This window comes from Pholis gunnellus, assembly GCF_910591455.1.
Source record: "Pholis gunnellus genome assembly, chromosome: 11".
In the NCBI taxonomy this organism is placed as follows: Eukaryota; Metazoa; Chordata; class Actinopteri; order Perciformes; family Pholidae; genus Pholis; species Pholis gunnellus.
Genome location: NC_136538.1, coordinates 15,683,280 through 15,699,905, shown reverse-complemented (window position 1 = coordinate 15,699,905; position 16,626 = coordinate 15,683,280). Strand labels below are relative to the sequence as shown.

Genomic DNA, 16,626 nt, shown 5'->3' with positions numbered 1-16,626 from the left:
TCCCACGTGAGGCTAATTACAGCTTCTTACAGGAGATACTGGTTCTCCTCAAAGAAGAACACTCATCTGGTAGAAAATGTAAGCCCTTACAGCTTAATGACAGAACGGCAAAATTAATCAGTCCTTCAAGTTCACTCAACCGCCTCTTAAGTATAATTTGAAAGCATCTCAGGATCTCCTTAATCTGTTATAAAAGATCAGTCTGGCAAAGCCAATCCAGAGTCAAACCCCAGTATTTTACAATTCCAACAAAGGTGCATAAATATATTAGACAGTTCTAAAGAACATCTCCACTGTGACTGCTGCTTGTCCAAATACAGGTAGAAACACAGGACTATCTTTGGGTCTGATATAAGTGAGAGAAGTTATCATGATGAGTGTCGTTATCAAGCCCACCTCCTGTCAGAGAAACCCACAGTGACTGAGTCCTTCTGCATGCATTTAAAAGTAGCCTACTTCTGTTATTTCGGTGTTTTCCCGTTCCACTTCTTGCCAGCAGATGGCAGCACTGCGCTCTTGGATTTGCAGCCACAGAATGCCACACTGCCCAGTCGACTTCAACCTTTAACCCTCAATTGATAGGTACCTTGTACAGACATAAGATAAATAGAGTGTGGCGCAAAACAATGTGGCGCAAAGACGAATCAGGACAGAGGTATCAGGGAAAAGAGAAGAAATGTAATCCATTACATCAGAAGGCTTCTTGTTTCGATGTGATTCATAATAACTTCTTTATTACTGCATTTGTCACCCTAAAACTGCAGGTCTTTATTACATAATTGCACTTTATGAAATCACACAAATCACATAGACACTTCAGGGCAAATGCCAGCAAGAAATTTAAACAATTTCTGTTTTATAAAGTTAACATTTGAGAGAAAGGCACTTTCACATTATTAAAAAACCTATGTTGCATTTCATAAAAATATGAAAAATTAACAGGATGAGTTAATGAACATCCATAGGCAAAAAAGTGCACTGTAGGTAGTGATACAACGGCAAGCGACCTTCATTCAGCTCATACATAATTTAACAGACAGTGATAGAATCGCCATAACATTTTATAAAAAGTGAATTTTCTTTTGCCATGCATCCCTCAGCTATTACATGTAAATATCACAAATGATTTCCCAGTCTTCGGTTGTGCTCCTAAATTAAAAAAGAATAATGATCTCAATCTACCTTTAAAATAATATGCATTTATAATGGCTTTATATATTTTACAGGGATGTATAAATGTAATGCTTTAACTGCTTAAGAAAAGTGATTTATTCATGGTGAAGAGACTGATTATTTATAGCAATCTAAATAAGTATTTTTGGATAAGATAAAACAAAAATCTATCTAAATACTCCTGTACGGATGAGGGAATTTCTACCCTCCTTTGGGAAACGATGGTTTTCCTTGGTGAGCTAAGCGCTCTGTTGATTACTTGTCCTTCTGCAGAGAGGTGTAGTACTCGACCAAAACCTTCCAGGCCTTGGGGGCCATGAAACCATCTGGAGGGTTTTCTGCACCCCGAGCCATGTTCCTCATCTTGGTTCCAGAGATAAACTCAAAGTCAGCATGTCTGAGAGAGTGAGGGAAGGGAAGGGAAGGGAAGGACAGGACAGGCTATTAGAAATGTGGTTATAATATTTACAAATCACATGACGAGGCCATAATTACACCTGCACAGAAAAGTGGATGTAAATCTACAACAGCAAAGTCAGAATCAAGCAGGAGTTGTCTAAAGATCAACACGACAATGTTCTTGCAGTGCAAACAAGATAAGCGGCTGGGTCACAGACGGTTCACATTTCCATAAAAATCATGTTTTGGCTTGAAAGATGTGGGCCTACAAATGCTTCATCAGATTTATCACAGCAAGTCTGACATTTTTTTTTTTAACCAGTTCGCAGTTTTACAGTTTTTCCAGTTTTACATTAAAAAACAATTAGGAAAAACAAATAATATGTAGTAGACAACAGGACATATAAGAAACAAATCTCTTCACTCACTGCTCTGTGTCATAAAAGTCCATGGCCTTCTTAGTCTTGTTGTAGGCAGCGACCCTGAAGGGGATGATCTCCACAGAGGTGAGGCCCGGGGCCATGGTGAGGACCTTGCTTCCATGGGTGGGTTCATACAGGTCCCGCTTAGTCACCGGGTGAGGCATGCCTGCAGGGTCCCGGCCAACAATGTAGAAGTTTGCTCCGGCGATCATTCTGGCTCTACAGTGCCACTGAACCTGACGAGGAAGACATATATGTTGATATTTATTCACACACACATATTAAGGGTAAATGGTTAAACAGTAGGAAGATGGACTGATAGAAACCGCTGACTAAACAATAAGCCACCACTCCCCCTCACCTCTGTGGGTCCAGCGTACATCATAGGAGAGGGGAAGATGGCAACGATGGTGCTCGCCGGGTCCAGGACGCCCTCTTCCAGGACTGCAGCATGCTGCTTCATCCGCCAGTCCAGAGGCACATCGTCGTCTTTGGTCCAGCCGCCGAGCGGGTGCAGCAGGAGGACCGGATTCCTGTAGCCTCGCTCCAGCAGACGCCGCTTGGTGTCCTGCATCAGCAGGGCGTGACCATTGTGGACCGGGTTACGCAGCTGGAAGGCAAACACGGCATCTAAGGATGGACAACATGGAGGAGCACAAAATAAAGTTCACGTGACAATAGCAGCAGCGGCGTCACAGTGTAATAGCAGCAGCACAACACAATGGAGGTGTTGAGCTTTCATGTCTGTGCAGTCCAAAATATGTGAAGAATAGTGTGCATTTTAGTAGCTGGCACAGTAAACATGCTCAAAATAGCGTCCACTAATCTCTTTGTTTCATACATTTTCGTAGAAAAATTCTATTTAATTCATCCTTATTTTTCTTATTGTCAACAAACCCCACAAAAAGCCCAAAATCAACAATGGAGTGATCTCACTATCAAGTATTTTCTGTGTAGCATTGCTAAACCTAATATAGTTTTTTCCTCTAAGCCACAGAGCTCCGTTGTTGTCAGAAGCAGTTAAAAACTCATCAATGTTGCACCGGCTGGCATCATTAACACGAACATGCGCAGTGTTGTTTATTTTGTGTCGGTCCCAAATATACCGTCCTAAATACTCACTAACATAATAAATCTGCTGCAGAGAATAATCCAAAACAAATGCACTGCATCCCTCTGTTTGAGTAATGCTTTGTCAGAACCGCAGTCTATTTTAGGAAAGCATTTAACCTTTTTTTTAAGTTTTCAAAAGGTTCGTCAGCAGGAAGAAACAGACTTGAGTCTGAGAGGCACAAAGAAAGTACTGAGAGATGGACTAATGGATTTCTGGCTTTGGTCTTTTCATGGGGTTTGTTAACAAAAAGAAAACAAACATTTTGTAAACCTAATCTGTTAAGTGCACATCACAACATGCCTGTACCAGTAAGAGCAGCAAAGAACAAAGAAATTAACAAAATACAAACTGTATTGTGTTGCAGATAAATAAACGACCCTGAACACAGCATTCACGTCAAAGTGAGCGAGTGAGAGTAAAAACAGGTGATCACATTTCGTACTTTTTTAGAAAGATACTGAATGTCTACATTGATCACTGAACACAGGGCACAAACATCACCATGCAGCTTTAAATTTACCATTTTATTTTTTCATCAGGTCCTTTGTCAACTTCGTCTGAAAGACAAATGGTGCACTGCTAAATACATTGCTTTCATGGTAATGTCTATTCATTTTTTTTTAACCAGCTGCGAAGGGTATTTTTTGATCATAAGCTAAACACATTGTATGGCATTGTGTGTTCCCTGATTGTGACGGTAGTTTTGCGATCGAGTAATTTAGATTCTCTAACCTGCTTTCATGTCTTTGAACTTCTGCTTGAGCTCCTGTGGAGTAAGGCGGTACTGGTCAAGTCCATCGTTCCATTTGATTCGCTCCAGCACCTCTAGGTCACCACCTACCAGCCAATCACCGCCCTCCATAACCATCTGGACAAAGGTGATAGACAGATAAGTATATTTGAGGACTTAAATATGTATCTGCAGTATTGTTATTCAAGCAAATTATTAACTTTAGGGGTTAATTATGTCATATTGTTCCGGGGCTTGATTGATGTTTTGTTTGCCGCAAAATCCCAAAGTTCAATATTGACACAGTGAAGGTTAACAGAGATGTGTGTACCAAAGGACGTTACTCTTTGCTGTGCAATCATGCGACAAGACATTGAAATTGCAACTGTACGCGTTGAAGATATTTGATGAATGCCTTGTCACCTTAATGTAAGGGTGCTGTGGACAAGTGGTGCCCCACTGTCTGGCACAGCGTTCCTCCTTGCGATGTTGGTAGAACTCTGGGTTCCTGAGAATAGCCACACGTGAACCCTGGTACTCCAGAGCGACAGCCGCACAGCCGTCCATCTCCCGCTTGGCCTCGGTGCTGACGGGCAGGACGATGGGAACGGACATGTTGATGGCCCCGCCTGGGACAGAAGAGGATGCAGTGATCTCAACCAGTGGACCAAAGAAAATATTACTCCAGAAATGTTATTTTACAGAAATACAAATCACTGCACGCTCAAGACAACCCGTAAGTTACAATCTATGTTTGGGGATGAGCACTTAAAGCAGTTATTCCCCACCAGGCGTACTTCTTAACCTAACTCGTCTGAAAAGCCTGAAACGTGTTGGAAGAGGAGCAAAAAGTAATGATTGAACACTTCAAGTAGCTGGCTAAAATTAAAATTAAATTGTGGAAAATAGTATAAAGTGTTTGGATAGGTGGGACTGAGTTGCTCTGTTTGGACATAGGCTGTATCATTTTCTGTTGTACAATACTGATATTATATTTTAACTCCAATCATTCATACCTTCAGTCACTCACACACATTTGCTGTCAATAATTGCACAGCAATTTCAAAAATAACATGCACACTCAAACTTAATTGTCACTTATGTCCTCAGTTGGAGAGGTTACTCTGCTTGTGCGTGCCTTCAGGGCAATGTGGTGGAGACACAATGTCCTGGCACGTTATAAGAACAGTTCATATGTGCAGCGGGCTCGTACCATCCAGCAGGTTGCCAAAGTGTAAGACCTGCAGGAACTCTCTCTCCCTCATGAAGCCCTTCAGAGGGCTCGCCCAGCCTTCTGACAGGACCTGCACCCACTGTAGATCCAACTGTGGACGAGGAATCATGTCTCATCATCAACAGCACGACAGACATTGTAACGCATGGACTCAACTGCACTGTAAACGTTGATGCGCTAAATCGACAAGTCTGTACATGAAAGAATCAATTCATTATGGAAGTAAGAACACTGGATAGTTAAGAGTTAACATCCGGCGTATGGCGTCATTGAATGACACATTGCTGCTGACACATTTATGATCATACTCATATTCCTCGTGACAAGATGGTTTGAGAAATATGGATGAGTAACAGACTAAAGATGGAGGTGTTACTATTTTAAATACACAAATAAAGAGTGAAATAACCATCGACTAAGCCCATTTAGTAGAAGATACAATTAGAAAGACAGTTCACTTGTATTCGTACCCAGGGAAGTTGGAGCAGACCATTAGTGCACAGGCTCTAAACAGTGGGGAATGTTTATGGGCTCATCATGAGCAGCTCTCCGCCATGGTGCGGCATTGACCCCCTTGTCCATTTGCTTTGTGATCAAAAAGAAGCTGGAACGATAGTTACCTTGGTGATGCTGATCGTGGGAAGCGTGTTTGCGTCAGCCACGGCGAGATTCAGCTTGTTCTCCGTCACAAAGAGTTCATTCACCTCCTCCATGATCTCGCCTGGTACAATGTTCTATATACAAGGAGAAAAGGGGGAATATTAATATCATATAGTTGGATGCGGTTGGTATTGTAGGTCTGCAACTAACGGTTATTTTTTTCGTTATCGGTGAATCCGATGATTCATTTCCCCGACTTATCAGTTAATCGTTTGGTGTGTAAAATGGTAAAAAACCTTTATAAAGCGACTGTCACAACCTTTCCCATCATTTCCAACCCACAGTGTCTTCTTCAGATTGCTTGTTTTGTCCAACCAACAGTTCAAACCCCAAAGATATGTAATCTACTATCATATATGACAAAGAAAAGCAGCAATTTCCAGCATTTGAGAAGATGGAATCAGGAGACGTTTAGCATTTTTGCTTGAAGAATGCTTGTGTGTGTTTTGTCTTTATGTTACAGTTTTGTTTGTAAATGCACTTTGGGTTCCCTCGTTTCAAAATCAATGGGTTTTTGGTTAGATGCCAAAACTGGTTATAAACCAGTGTGATGATAACTTCCCAAATGGCCAACGTCATCCCGGCACCACTCTATTGTAATTGCCTTTCAAACAAATGTTTGGTTAAGGGAAGCGAGCTAATACAGTCCATCCGTGCCAATACGGAACCTGCTTTGAGACTAAATCTGCTTGTTTAAATAGGGATGTCGCGTCGGTGACGGACTTACCGTCTGATATTTACTTACAAGGTGCTCTGTGAGCTTTAACATTTGTCTTCTACGCAGGAAAATATAGTGCCCATCATAACAGAAATGTGAAGTGACTGACACCGACGAAAGCCTGTGTGAGAAGCAACATGTATAGTACACGTTGTTATGGTACACCCACCTTCTCCCTGAGCATCTCCAACACCTGGTGGAGGCACTCGTTCACCGAGAGCTCTCCAGTCTTCAGCACAAGATCTGGCGCCTCGGGACGCTCGTATTCTGAGTCGATCCCAGTGAAACCTGGCAACAGATTAAAAAAAAGCCCGCCATCAGCATTCATATTCCATGTTTTACTTTAATACGTTTAGAGGGTTTACTTGTATCACTCATAGAGAGCTAGCGTATCAAACATTGACATAGACGTTTTGCACTGTCCCACTGACCTTTGATCTCTCCGGCGCGAGCCTTCTTGTAAAGTCCTTTTACATCCCTGCTCTCACACACCTCGAGAGAAGCGTGGATAAACACCTCGAAAAACGGCAGCCCGGCACTCGCGTGGATCTTCCTCGCCTCGTCACGATCCTGCGGAAGAATTCAGTACACACATTTTATTTATGTATTCCACACTTTTTCAGCTATTTGTGTGGACTTTGACTTTGCTCGTGTTTTCTGACCTTGCCGTAAGGTGAGATGAAACTGGTGACGCACACCAGCCCGGCATCGGCAAACAGTTTGGCCACCTCAGCAATCCGGCGGATGTTCTCCTCGCGGTCTACGGCCGAGAAGCCCAGATTCTTGTTCATGCCGTGGCGAATGTTGTCTCCGTCCAGTGAGTAGCAGGGAATGGCGTGGGACACGAGAAACTCTTCCAGGGCAAAACTGATGGTAGTCTTTCCGGCACCTGACAAACCTAGATGGAAACATGTGACAAGAGATATATCGGCATGACGACACTACATTTTGAGTCCGGTCCAGGTCAGCTTAACCCCGTCGGTTCCTATGTGACAGAGGAATGAGCCGCCTCGTGACCTTTAGATGGAGATCCCATACGACTGTAGAAATTTACCGGTCAGCCATATGGTGCAGCCCCTGAAGCCTCCCCTGCTCCCCACGACCTGCCCTCTCTTGCTGCGGCTGACATGGTGGGCCTGATACACCACGTTGGTCGACCTGTTGAGGTCCTGAAACAGAAGAACGCATGCTCAGACGGAGGCAAGCGAAAGCGGTTCAGAGGAAGTTACATATTATGATGTGGAAACTCGGCCAATGGGACAGGACTGGTTGCAATGAACCATCTCACCTCGCCTGACACCTTTTGACGCTGAACAAGACACGCAAACCAGCGCGACGTGGCAATTCCAAATTAAATTTGCGATCCGCCCTCAGTTTAGCAAAGCATGACTGGGTTTACTTGTCCTGCTGAAAGTGACTATGAGGAGCAGGCTGTGGATAAATGGGGCTGTATTGACTTCTAGAGGGGAGGGGTAGATGAGGGAGGCATGGAAGGAGAGGGGGGAAAGGACTGACTGGACAATGTGTCCAGTGTGTGTGCAGCCCAGCGATGATGTGGCAGTGCTCGTGCCCACACGTTCGCCCTCTGCACCCACTTTCCCCTCGTCCCTGCATCCATCCCATGGCTTCACTTTTTGCAGGCTCCATCCCCCAGACTCAGAGAGAGTTTCAGTCTGAGTGTGACAATCTGCGTTTAAAGAGTCGTCTTTCACACACAAACTCGATAAACGTGACACATCACACACGAAGGTGTGTTTCAATCGAGGAAGTGGTGAAGATTGCTATATAAAGTTATATTCTATGGTTGTCTTCCTCGTGGAGAGGATGTATAATGATAACCATTCTAGGAATTGCTAGTAATAAAAAAAAAGAAAATAGAAATCACTCCAAATATGACTAATAATACGTTGAAAGGTTTCTAAAATGTGCAGCTTGGTTACAAAAGTGTGACACTCAATACTGTGGAAGGATGTGAACATTTAATGCTGTCATAATGTGTCAATAAGTGGCCTTATATATGCTTGGCACAGCATTTCAAAGTAACACGCTGTTCCTACTTACAGCTAGTAAGAAGTAAAAAAAGTGATTAACATGCTCTAATAATGAGCATTATCTCATAATCAAAGGATGCTGACAAGGCTACAGTTTGTGCATACACACTCACAGTCTTTGACGAACAGGATCATACTTTGACAGCTTCCCTCCGTTCAGATGATGGCTTCATAAAGGCGTATATAATTTAACTGTCCTATTATAAAGGACTTTCAACTGCATTCCTGTGTAAGACACACCTTATGTAACTCCATTCCTCTGGCTCCCAGTGCAGCCACTCTCTTTGTCAGGAAATTACAAAAGATAGACTTTGATAATAAAGTGGTCTGAAGGCTATATGCACAACAATGGGAAAATAGTAAGGGCCTTTTGTCAAAGGAACAACAGCACTTTGGGTACATTAAAGCTGTCATCTTCTCAATTAATAACTAAATGGTGTGTCTTGTATGTGTTGTGTGTTAGTATGTTCTGTCCAATAAACAGTCTAAAACCCAAAGATATCCCATTTACACACTAATAATAATAACTTTCATCTGCAGTTTAAAAGTGACTCGGGCTTCATATTCAGCTCTGAGATTTTCCGGTGAAATCAGACTCGTCTTGTCTGTAACTGTGCACAAAGTGAGGGGTGTGAATCTACAACATGCAGCTCGTGCACGGGGCAAACGCTCTAATACTAGACAAAGACACAAAACAGGTTTGTGAATGGATGTTTTTGAGCCAACAGTTAAGTCTTTCTCGTGGCTCTCATTCTCACTCTCCTCCACTCATGTTCTCCCGAGTTAGCAGCATTCCTGTGCAGCATCGGACCGGCGTCTCACAGTGGCCTCTTTCTCCAGCCTCGCTACATTATGAATGGGCCAAATTGACGTGGATACGCGACTACAACAACCGGCCTATTATTCAGCAGCCGAGGCCAGTCTGTGACCATCACACCTGGCAGCAGCCGCAGTTACAGTGAAGAGGGAGGCACCAAAAAGGGTTACCTTTGAAGGAAAAAAGCCAACTAATGAGACTACTTTTCACTGTGTGTCTCAAGGAGAACAGAGTGTTTATTAGCCTATAAATAAGACACACAGCGTTAAATAGTTATAAGGGGAGTTTTACATCTCGGGCGCTGGCGGCTGACACACACACACACACACTTTTTTGGACTAACACTTCAGGGCTGATCTGATGACAGATTGCATTTCAGTTGTTTCTTGTCTCACCGTTGTCTCCATCTACTCACCGTACGAAGCTTTTTCACCCCGGACATTTCGCTGTTGGAACACCGCCTACGGGCTGCTGAACACCGGGTCTCGGGACCTCTTTCACGCTCGCAGAGGCCTGGATGAGGGAGACGAGTTCGTAAAACCTCCAGAAACTTGGTAATCGAAGAAGATGAGGGGGGTTTAAAAGGGACGTCCAAGACACGTAGCATTCCGCTGGCCCAGCCTCTAGCCCTCCTCCTCCTCCGCCGACAGAAAAAAATCTGCATAATGTGCTGTGTTCCGACCAATACTCGAGCAAAACGACATGACGGGGCCGAGCATCAAACCCGGCAGAAGTGGCACAGAGGTTGGGTTATTCGGGTCGGATACATTAACGCTACTCTCTTACATTATCAGATACGCTGTCATGTGAAATGACACAAACACTATCTCTCCAAGCGGCGAGTAAGTTTAGGCGTTGCTTGTATTGTTTCAGCTACTGAGTCGCACTCAGCTCCGGTTACAAAAAACAAATCTCTGCGGTTAACTGATACTCTAACGGGAGCAACATGACATATACGATTAGGTCCAGTAATGTCATTCAGCCGAAGAGACAACGTTCACACGAAATTATATCGTAATAGTTAACCAATGTTACGTGAGGGAATATGGTTCTGTGCTTTGTTTAGAGGTAACGTTTCCTGTACTTTGCTTGAGTATTATACCGTGTTAACGTAACTTGCATACTTCTACGCCACTACAGTTTGGAGGCAAATGTACTTTTCACTCCACTACATTTATTTTGACAGTTTTAATTACTTATAGATACTTTGCGGAGTCATATTATTAATGTAACATGTGAGCAAAACTATACATGGTGATGAATCTTTATGAATTCACCTCCACCTGATGGGATATAAAGACGTACAATACTTTTTTTTTAAGTTTTGAATGCAGGACTTTTACCTGTGGTGTAATGTAACTATTCTCCTCTGTGGCATTGCTACTTCTACTTCTATAAAGATGTGAGTAGTATTTTTTTTCCATCACTGGTATTTTTGTACACTTGAAGGACTTTGTACATCCCAAATAACCACCTAGACCTTTATGCCACATTAACATCGTCTCTCTGGAATTTATTAACAAAAGGGTTTCATTTGAATCCATCTAGACAGGAGTAATAAACTGATAATAAGTAAATAAATTGATCTTGGACAATCTTTAAAACCTTGTTCTTTCAACAGCACCGATTATCTCGTCATACATACTGACCACACAATCTCGAAGCAAATGTGTACACTGCAAAAATATATTCTTTAATTCCTGGAATGAAACATTGCAAACAATAAGCAATATATTTGAAGTAATACTGCAATAGTACACGTGAACTTGAAATGAAACTACTATGCTGGGATCAGTTTCAGAGACACCAAATCTGCCTTTTCTCAGCCGGAAGACAAATAAAACACAATAAAGCCACTGCAAGGCCTCTTTTCCAGGTTCTACCCTGTGTGCTTGGACCTAAGCTGGACTCTTGAACAGCTGACACTCAGTCTCAAAGTCACAGCCTTGGAGCAGCTCCCTGTAGTGATCTTTGACGTCTTGATAGCGCGGCATGGAGGCCTGCTGGTTAATCAAACCGGGGAAGGTCACGGGCTTCTCGTTGAGCAGCGGTTGCAGTCTCAGGTCGCCTCCTCCGCAGTCGTATAGCACCAGGACTAAGTTAGCAGCATAGGGCAACATGTGGCTGGTGCGGAAGATGCGCTGGGCCTGTGTGGCGAAGTTGGTGGAAGTCAGGGCCTCGCTGTCCTTGAAGAAGCCCAGGAGGGTAAGCAAGGGCAGGAGGGTCTCTGCATGGCCGACCTGGACCGTCACAGCTTCAGTCACCTGTTGCCCTGACCTGACGTACAAGATATACAACATCAGTTTCAGGTCTAACACACAATAAGCTCTGTAAAAGGTGTAATTAAAGAGATGTTGACGAGAAATCTGTGTCGGTAAGGAAAAAAACTGTATAGGAACATCTCTGAGACTCCTCCACATTCCACAATAAATAATAGTGTTGCTTTTTACAGTGACAGTAAATTCACCTTGACATTAGAGAAGCTAGAAACAGAGACAGATACATTACTTACAAAATAAAGCTACAAAAATGTTGATTCTTTTTATGTTAGTGGACTTAGCACATGCTGCGTCTTTCTCTATTACAGAGTGTCTTACCATGCAGTGATTTAAAGGATATGGCTTGTGATGTTCTATATTTTTATTTATTTCAACAAATCCCATGAACAAGCATTGTCTGTGTATCCAATCCTTGATATAGCTTATACCATAGACTTCCATTGCTGTACAAAATGTATGAAAAATACATAACGGAGCCAGCACAGGCTGACATCATCCTTCATTACAATGAACATGGGTACTATAGTTTATGTTGAGTCAGTCTCGTATACACCGTCCTATTACTGTTAATACTCACTAGAGCAGTCGTTCATAAAGACCAGAGCACCAGAGCAAAAACATTGGTATTAATTTACAGTTGAAAATAAACCCCATCAAACGCCTTTAGTAGCGATGAATGGTCTTGGGGCCGAGAGCTAAAGGCAGGGTGAGAATTGAGAGATGGATTGTTTCTTTTGTCTTTTTCATTGGATTTGTTTAACGATAACACAATTACAGAGTAACAGCATCCTACAATCTTACAACTTGAAGGACAAGGATAGCTCACTTGTTCTCGTCGGCTGCTTTGTCGAGTCGACTAAACGCGTCGTGGAAGAGAATGCAGCTCGACTTGCGGTTGATATCGTGACCGTAAGCTCTTTTCCAGAATTGCTTAAGGTCGTTTGCATACTCCACCACCTGTTGAGCCAGATAGTACAAAGATGAGGGCGTTTTAGGGAAGGCTAAGAAACACAGGGATCTGTCTTTGTGACATGAATACTGCCAAGGTTTCTCAATGAATGAACACAGCAGAGAAACCATTACCTACTAGGTAACGCAGTCGTCTTAATATAACTTGCCCTTCCAAATGTTTCCTTCCTTTACAGACGGACGGATTAAATAGGAAGAAGTAATGCAACAGATGTTACAATAGGATGTCTAGTTAATTTGTAGAAGGCTTTTAAATCTGGGTTCAAAGAAATAGATAAAGCATTAAAGATATTTCATAACATTGTTTCCCGCATGACTGGAGGGTTTAAGACTGGTGCTACGTCTAACATGACTAGAGGGCCTGTAAATTAATAAACTTCACACAGTCTAATCCATTGGGATAAAGGACAAAAGAGTAACTTAAGTTGAACAAGCACATCATCTCTAACTTTCACGAAGGAATCTGAGCTGCATGGTTGGCACACTCAATGATCCACAAACAGGGCCTTACCTGTGCGTCGACTTCATCAAACAGCCGACACCATGGGGAGTTCACAGTCTTGATGGCAAACTCATAAGCACACAAATAAAATGCAGCTTCGGCCATATCTGCAGGAGAAGGGATGCAATAATATAATGTAGATAAGTAGTGAAATCAGACGGGCTAGGCAATCATTACAGCACACAATCAGAAGCACCGGGGCGTGACCTGATTTATCCGGAGCACGTCTTTGAGGCCTGTGGCACTTCTTCAAAGCCACAAATGAAGAGTCAATATTGACTTTCTTGTTGTCAATACAGTCTACTTTCAAATTAGAAAACAGCTCCATCTACTGTACACCTACCCTCTGTGAAATATGAATGGGATGTCCAGCACACTGTCTCCCATTCGCATTTGAGAAGGTAATGATTGGGAAAAAGGAGACCGTCTTCAATTGCGACACTTTCAATTAATTATTTTTTATCACTTTGATCGTTTTTTTTTTTGTCATTGCACAGCAGACCAGATGTACATTCAAAAAATGTGAACTATGCTGACAGGCAAGGCTACTGTTTTTTTTTTTACTTATAGAAAATAAAGTTTTTGATAATAAATGAATAATTAATGGGTTGAAATGGGACAATTTTGAAGGAAAATACTCAGCAACTGTGTATAATCATAAATACTCAAGATCTTAGTCTCTATTACCCCTACATAGTCAGTACTAAATTACAGTTTTTCCCCAGAAAATCTCTTAAGAAACTATTAGGATAATGCAGGAGTGCAAAATAAAAACACATATTTACAGTGGGAAATAGGACAAATACCTTCAGAAACAACTATTGCCAATCAGGAGTAGCTCTTTTCTTTTGGTTACCTGCAAGTAACAGACCTGGGATCCATATTCTTAAGAAACGTTGGACCTAAAATAATGGCAAATGAATCGGAGCACACAGCGCTCTCGATAGCAAAGTATTAGAAAAGATAGTCACAAATCTGACCATTCCCAATGGTGGAATATAACTAAGTAGTATATTTACTTGATGCTATGTACTCGAGTAAAGGTTTGTTATACATATACTTTTCATAGGTATTTGCATTGTATGCTACTTCCCACTTCTAGTCCACTACTTCATATATTTGACAGCTGTAGTTACTTTGAAGATCAATCAATTACAGTGAATCTTAAACAGTCGATGCTATTCACACATTCACACGTCCAACAAAATATATTAGAATTAACATGGCATCATAGCTGGATTACTAACTAGGCAAAGCAGGCAACTGCTCTGAGGCCACCAGGAGTCCAAGCTTCACTGTGTTTATTTGTTAATTTGATGACTTGTACATTTGTTTGGGAAACTGCATTTAGTTTAATATTGTGGCCCTGTGTCTCAATCAAGTTCTAACGTCGTTATTATTTTACTTTGTCTTGTGCTCACATGGTGCACCTTCCTAAATAAAGATGTTTCATCAAATTACCACAAACTAGTTGACATACAGACCACCTTTTACTTTGGATACTTTAAGTACATACACTTGGTGGAACATACTTATGTACTTTAACTGTAGTTACTTTTCTAAATGTAGGGCTTTTACTTGTAAAGGAATGTTTTTTTTTATAATGTAGTTATAAATCAATTATTATGAAATAAAGTATCTGAGTACTTCCTCCAGCACTGACCGTCTGTGATGTCATTGTAGGGGACCCTGAGCCGGTCTGCGATCTTCTCCGTGACCCTCCTCATCTCTGGTCCCTGCCTGAACTCGTCCACCTCTGACAGAGCTGAGGGGTTTTTATCAACTTCCTGCACAAACCTGGTGCACTGGTCAAAAAACCTCATGAGAGCATCGTTCACTGCATGGTCAAACTCCTTATCTGGGTAGAGAGAAGGTGACAGGTCATATTGAGAATGTATTTAAGTTGTAGATCATCATATATTTGAGGTGGTTTTACCTGTAATAGCCCACAGCTCTGTCAGTCCCGCCTTGAAGGACAGTGTGCTGTTGACACACCTGTGCTTTGAGCTGGTTATGAACTTGATGAATCCACCTCTGAGCTTCTCCTCTGAAATCAGTGAGGGGAACAGCTTTGACAGCCTGACGGCCAGATGCTTGTGGTCGTTCACACCTTTCTGGACGAGGCGGCCGTCCATGTCCTCCGTGTACCACATCGTCCACAGGGTCTGGATTTCCCGCAGCCAGCTCTCCTCACCCGAGGCGTTGTGTAGGACGATGTCGTAGAGCTTCTGCATCTTCTTGACGTTTTTGCTCGTCGGGTACCTCGTGCCGTGTCTTATGATGGCGGTCAGGTGAATTTCGCGACATTGCGCGGACGGAGGCTGCAGGATGGACCTGTTTACGGCGAGTATGTCCTCTATGAGATACGGGTTCACTTCCTCGTACCTCCCTTTCGTGCTGAAGTATTTTGCGATCGCTGGTATGTTTGGATTATCCTCGGGATGCGCATTGTTGCGAAAACAGCAGCAAAAGCCGGTTATGATGGTCAAATGAAGACAAGTGATTTTCCAAAATGCGATCGGCATGGTGCAGACGAGCAGCTTGTTTGTATGGCCGGGTGCACCCCCCCTGGAACCCCCCCCCCCCCCCCCCCCCTCCCGTGGACGTGGACCACGTGGGACTGTCCAACCAATCCGTTACACAGAGCCTGTCCTAAAACAAAAACAGAGTTTACACAATAGACCGCGGCTTGTCTCATAATGGACATTGCTCACTTTTAATCACATGCCAGCTTGTACTTTACTCAGTGGTGTACACGTAGTAACAACACAGTGTAGAAATACACTGATTAGTAGTAAAAGTCCCGCATTAACTGTACAAAGAGCCTCCTCATTATGCAGCATGGCCCATTTCAGAATAATACATATTATATTATTAAGTTATTAATTGTAATTATTGATGCATTAATATGTACAAAAGTTGTTCTTAGCTTGTGAATTTCACCAAGGGATCAATAAGGTCTTATCTTTGTCCACAATAATAAAACAATTTGATGATTATATTTAGTTATACTAATCTTAATCTGCAATGTAAGGGGTCAAACAAATGTAGTGTGGTCCTGGAGTTGAAGTGCATTGTGGGATTCATGGTATTCTTGTCATTGCTCAATGGTGGAAGAAGCACTCACATCCTTTACTTAAGTAAAAGTATACCACAATGTAAAAATACTATATTACACGTAGAGGTCCTGTGTTTAAATTCCTACTTCAGTAAAAGTACAGAAGTATTCAAGGCTAAATTAACTTAAAGTAAAAGAACTGGCTTCGCAGAAAATCGGCCCATGTGATTGATATATTATAATAAGTGACATAATTAATACTGATGCAAGTGTAATTTAACTGTTATAGCTGGTAGTGTTTGAGCTGGTCTTGGGTAGTCACTCAATATTTCCCTGGCTGTATATTTTAGTCTATTATTTGCTTTATAATACAAGTTAGTTGTAATTCATTAGGTATCTAAATAAAAACTATTTTATGCACAACTTTTCTGACCTTACAGTAATTCAATCAATTTAGATGTTACAAGTCAACCCGCTGGTAAAAACTTGAAGATATTCCA

The 16,626-nt window shown here is 42.2% G+C and overlaps 2 protein-coding genes across 2 annotated transcripts; both read right to left on the bottom strand.

Moving 5' to 3' along the window:
* Positions 1-654: 654 nt before the first annotated feature.
* Positions 655-9,865, bottom strand: LOC306703336 (bifunctional 3'-phosphoadenosine 5'-phosphosulfate synthase 2-like). Its single transcript, XM_079169275.1, has 12 exons — positions 9,734-9,865; positions 7,505-7,619; positions 7,113-7,348; positions 6,882-7,020; positions 6,620-6,738; positions 5,693-5,806; positions 5,052-5,163; positions 4,262-4,467; positions 3,841-3,976; positions 2,356-2,624; positions 2,001-2,230; positions 655-1,570 (listed from the first exon to the last, which is right to left on the bottom strand). Exons 1-12 carry the CDS (start codon positions 9,758-9,760, stop codon positions 1,429-1,431), a joined length of 1,845 nt encoding a protein of 614 aa, XP_079025401.1. The 5' UTR covers positions 9,761-9,865; the 3' UTR covers positions 655-1,428.
* A 1,007-nt stretch (positions 9,866-10,872) lies between these two features.
* minpp1a (multiple inositol-polyphosphate phosphatase 1a) lies at positions 10,873-15,633 on the bottom strand. The gene is made up of 5 exons (XM_079168459.1): positions 15,005-15,633; positions 14,732-14,926; positions 13,078-13,175; positions 12,424-12,554; positions 10,873-11,595 (listed from the first exon to the last, which is right to left on the bottom strand). The coding sequence occupies exons 1-5, from the start codon at positions 15,591-15,593 to the stop codon at positions 11,217-11,219; spliced, it is 1,392 nt and encodes a 463-aa protein (XP_079024585.1). The 5' UTR covers positions 15,594-15,633; the 3' UTR covers positions 10,873-11,216.
* Between the last annotated feature and the right edge of the window lie 993 nt (positions 15,634-16,626).

Bases quoted from the DNA above. Each gene is read 5' to 3' on its own strand.
- LOC306703336 (XM_079169275.1), bottom strand. From the start codon at position 9,760: ATGTCCGGGGTGAAAAAGCTTCGTACG. The intron at 7,021-7,112 runs GTCAGAAAACAC...ATTCTTCCGCAG, and splicing joins TCATCTCACCTTACGGCAAG to GATCGTGACGAGGCGAGGAA. The intron at 3,977-4,261 runs GTGACAAGGCAT...ACCTTTGTCCAG, and splicing joins CACAGCACCCTTACATTAAG to ATGGTTATGGAGGGCGGTGA.
- minpp1a (XM_079168459.1), bottom strand. From the start codon at position 15,593: ATGCCGATCGCATTTTGGAAAATCACTTGTCTTCATTTGACCATCATA. The intron at 13,176-14,731 runs GTCAGTGCTGGA...CTTCTCCTGCAG, and splicing joins CTACAATGACATCACAGACG to ATATGGCCGAAGCTGCATTT. The intron at 11,596-12,423 runs GTGAGCTATCCT...CTTGTACGTCAG, and splicing joins AAAGCAGCCGACGAGAACAA to GTCAGGGCAACAGGTGACTG.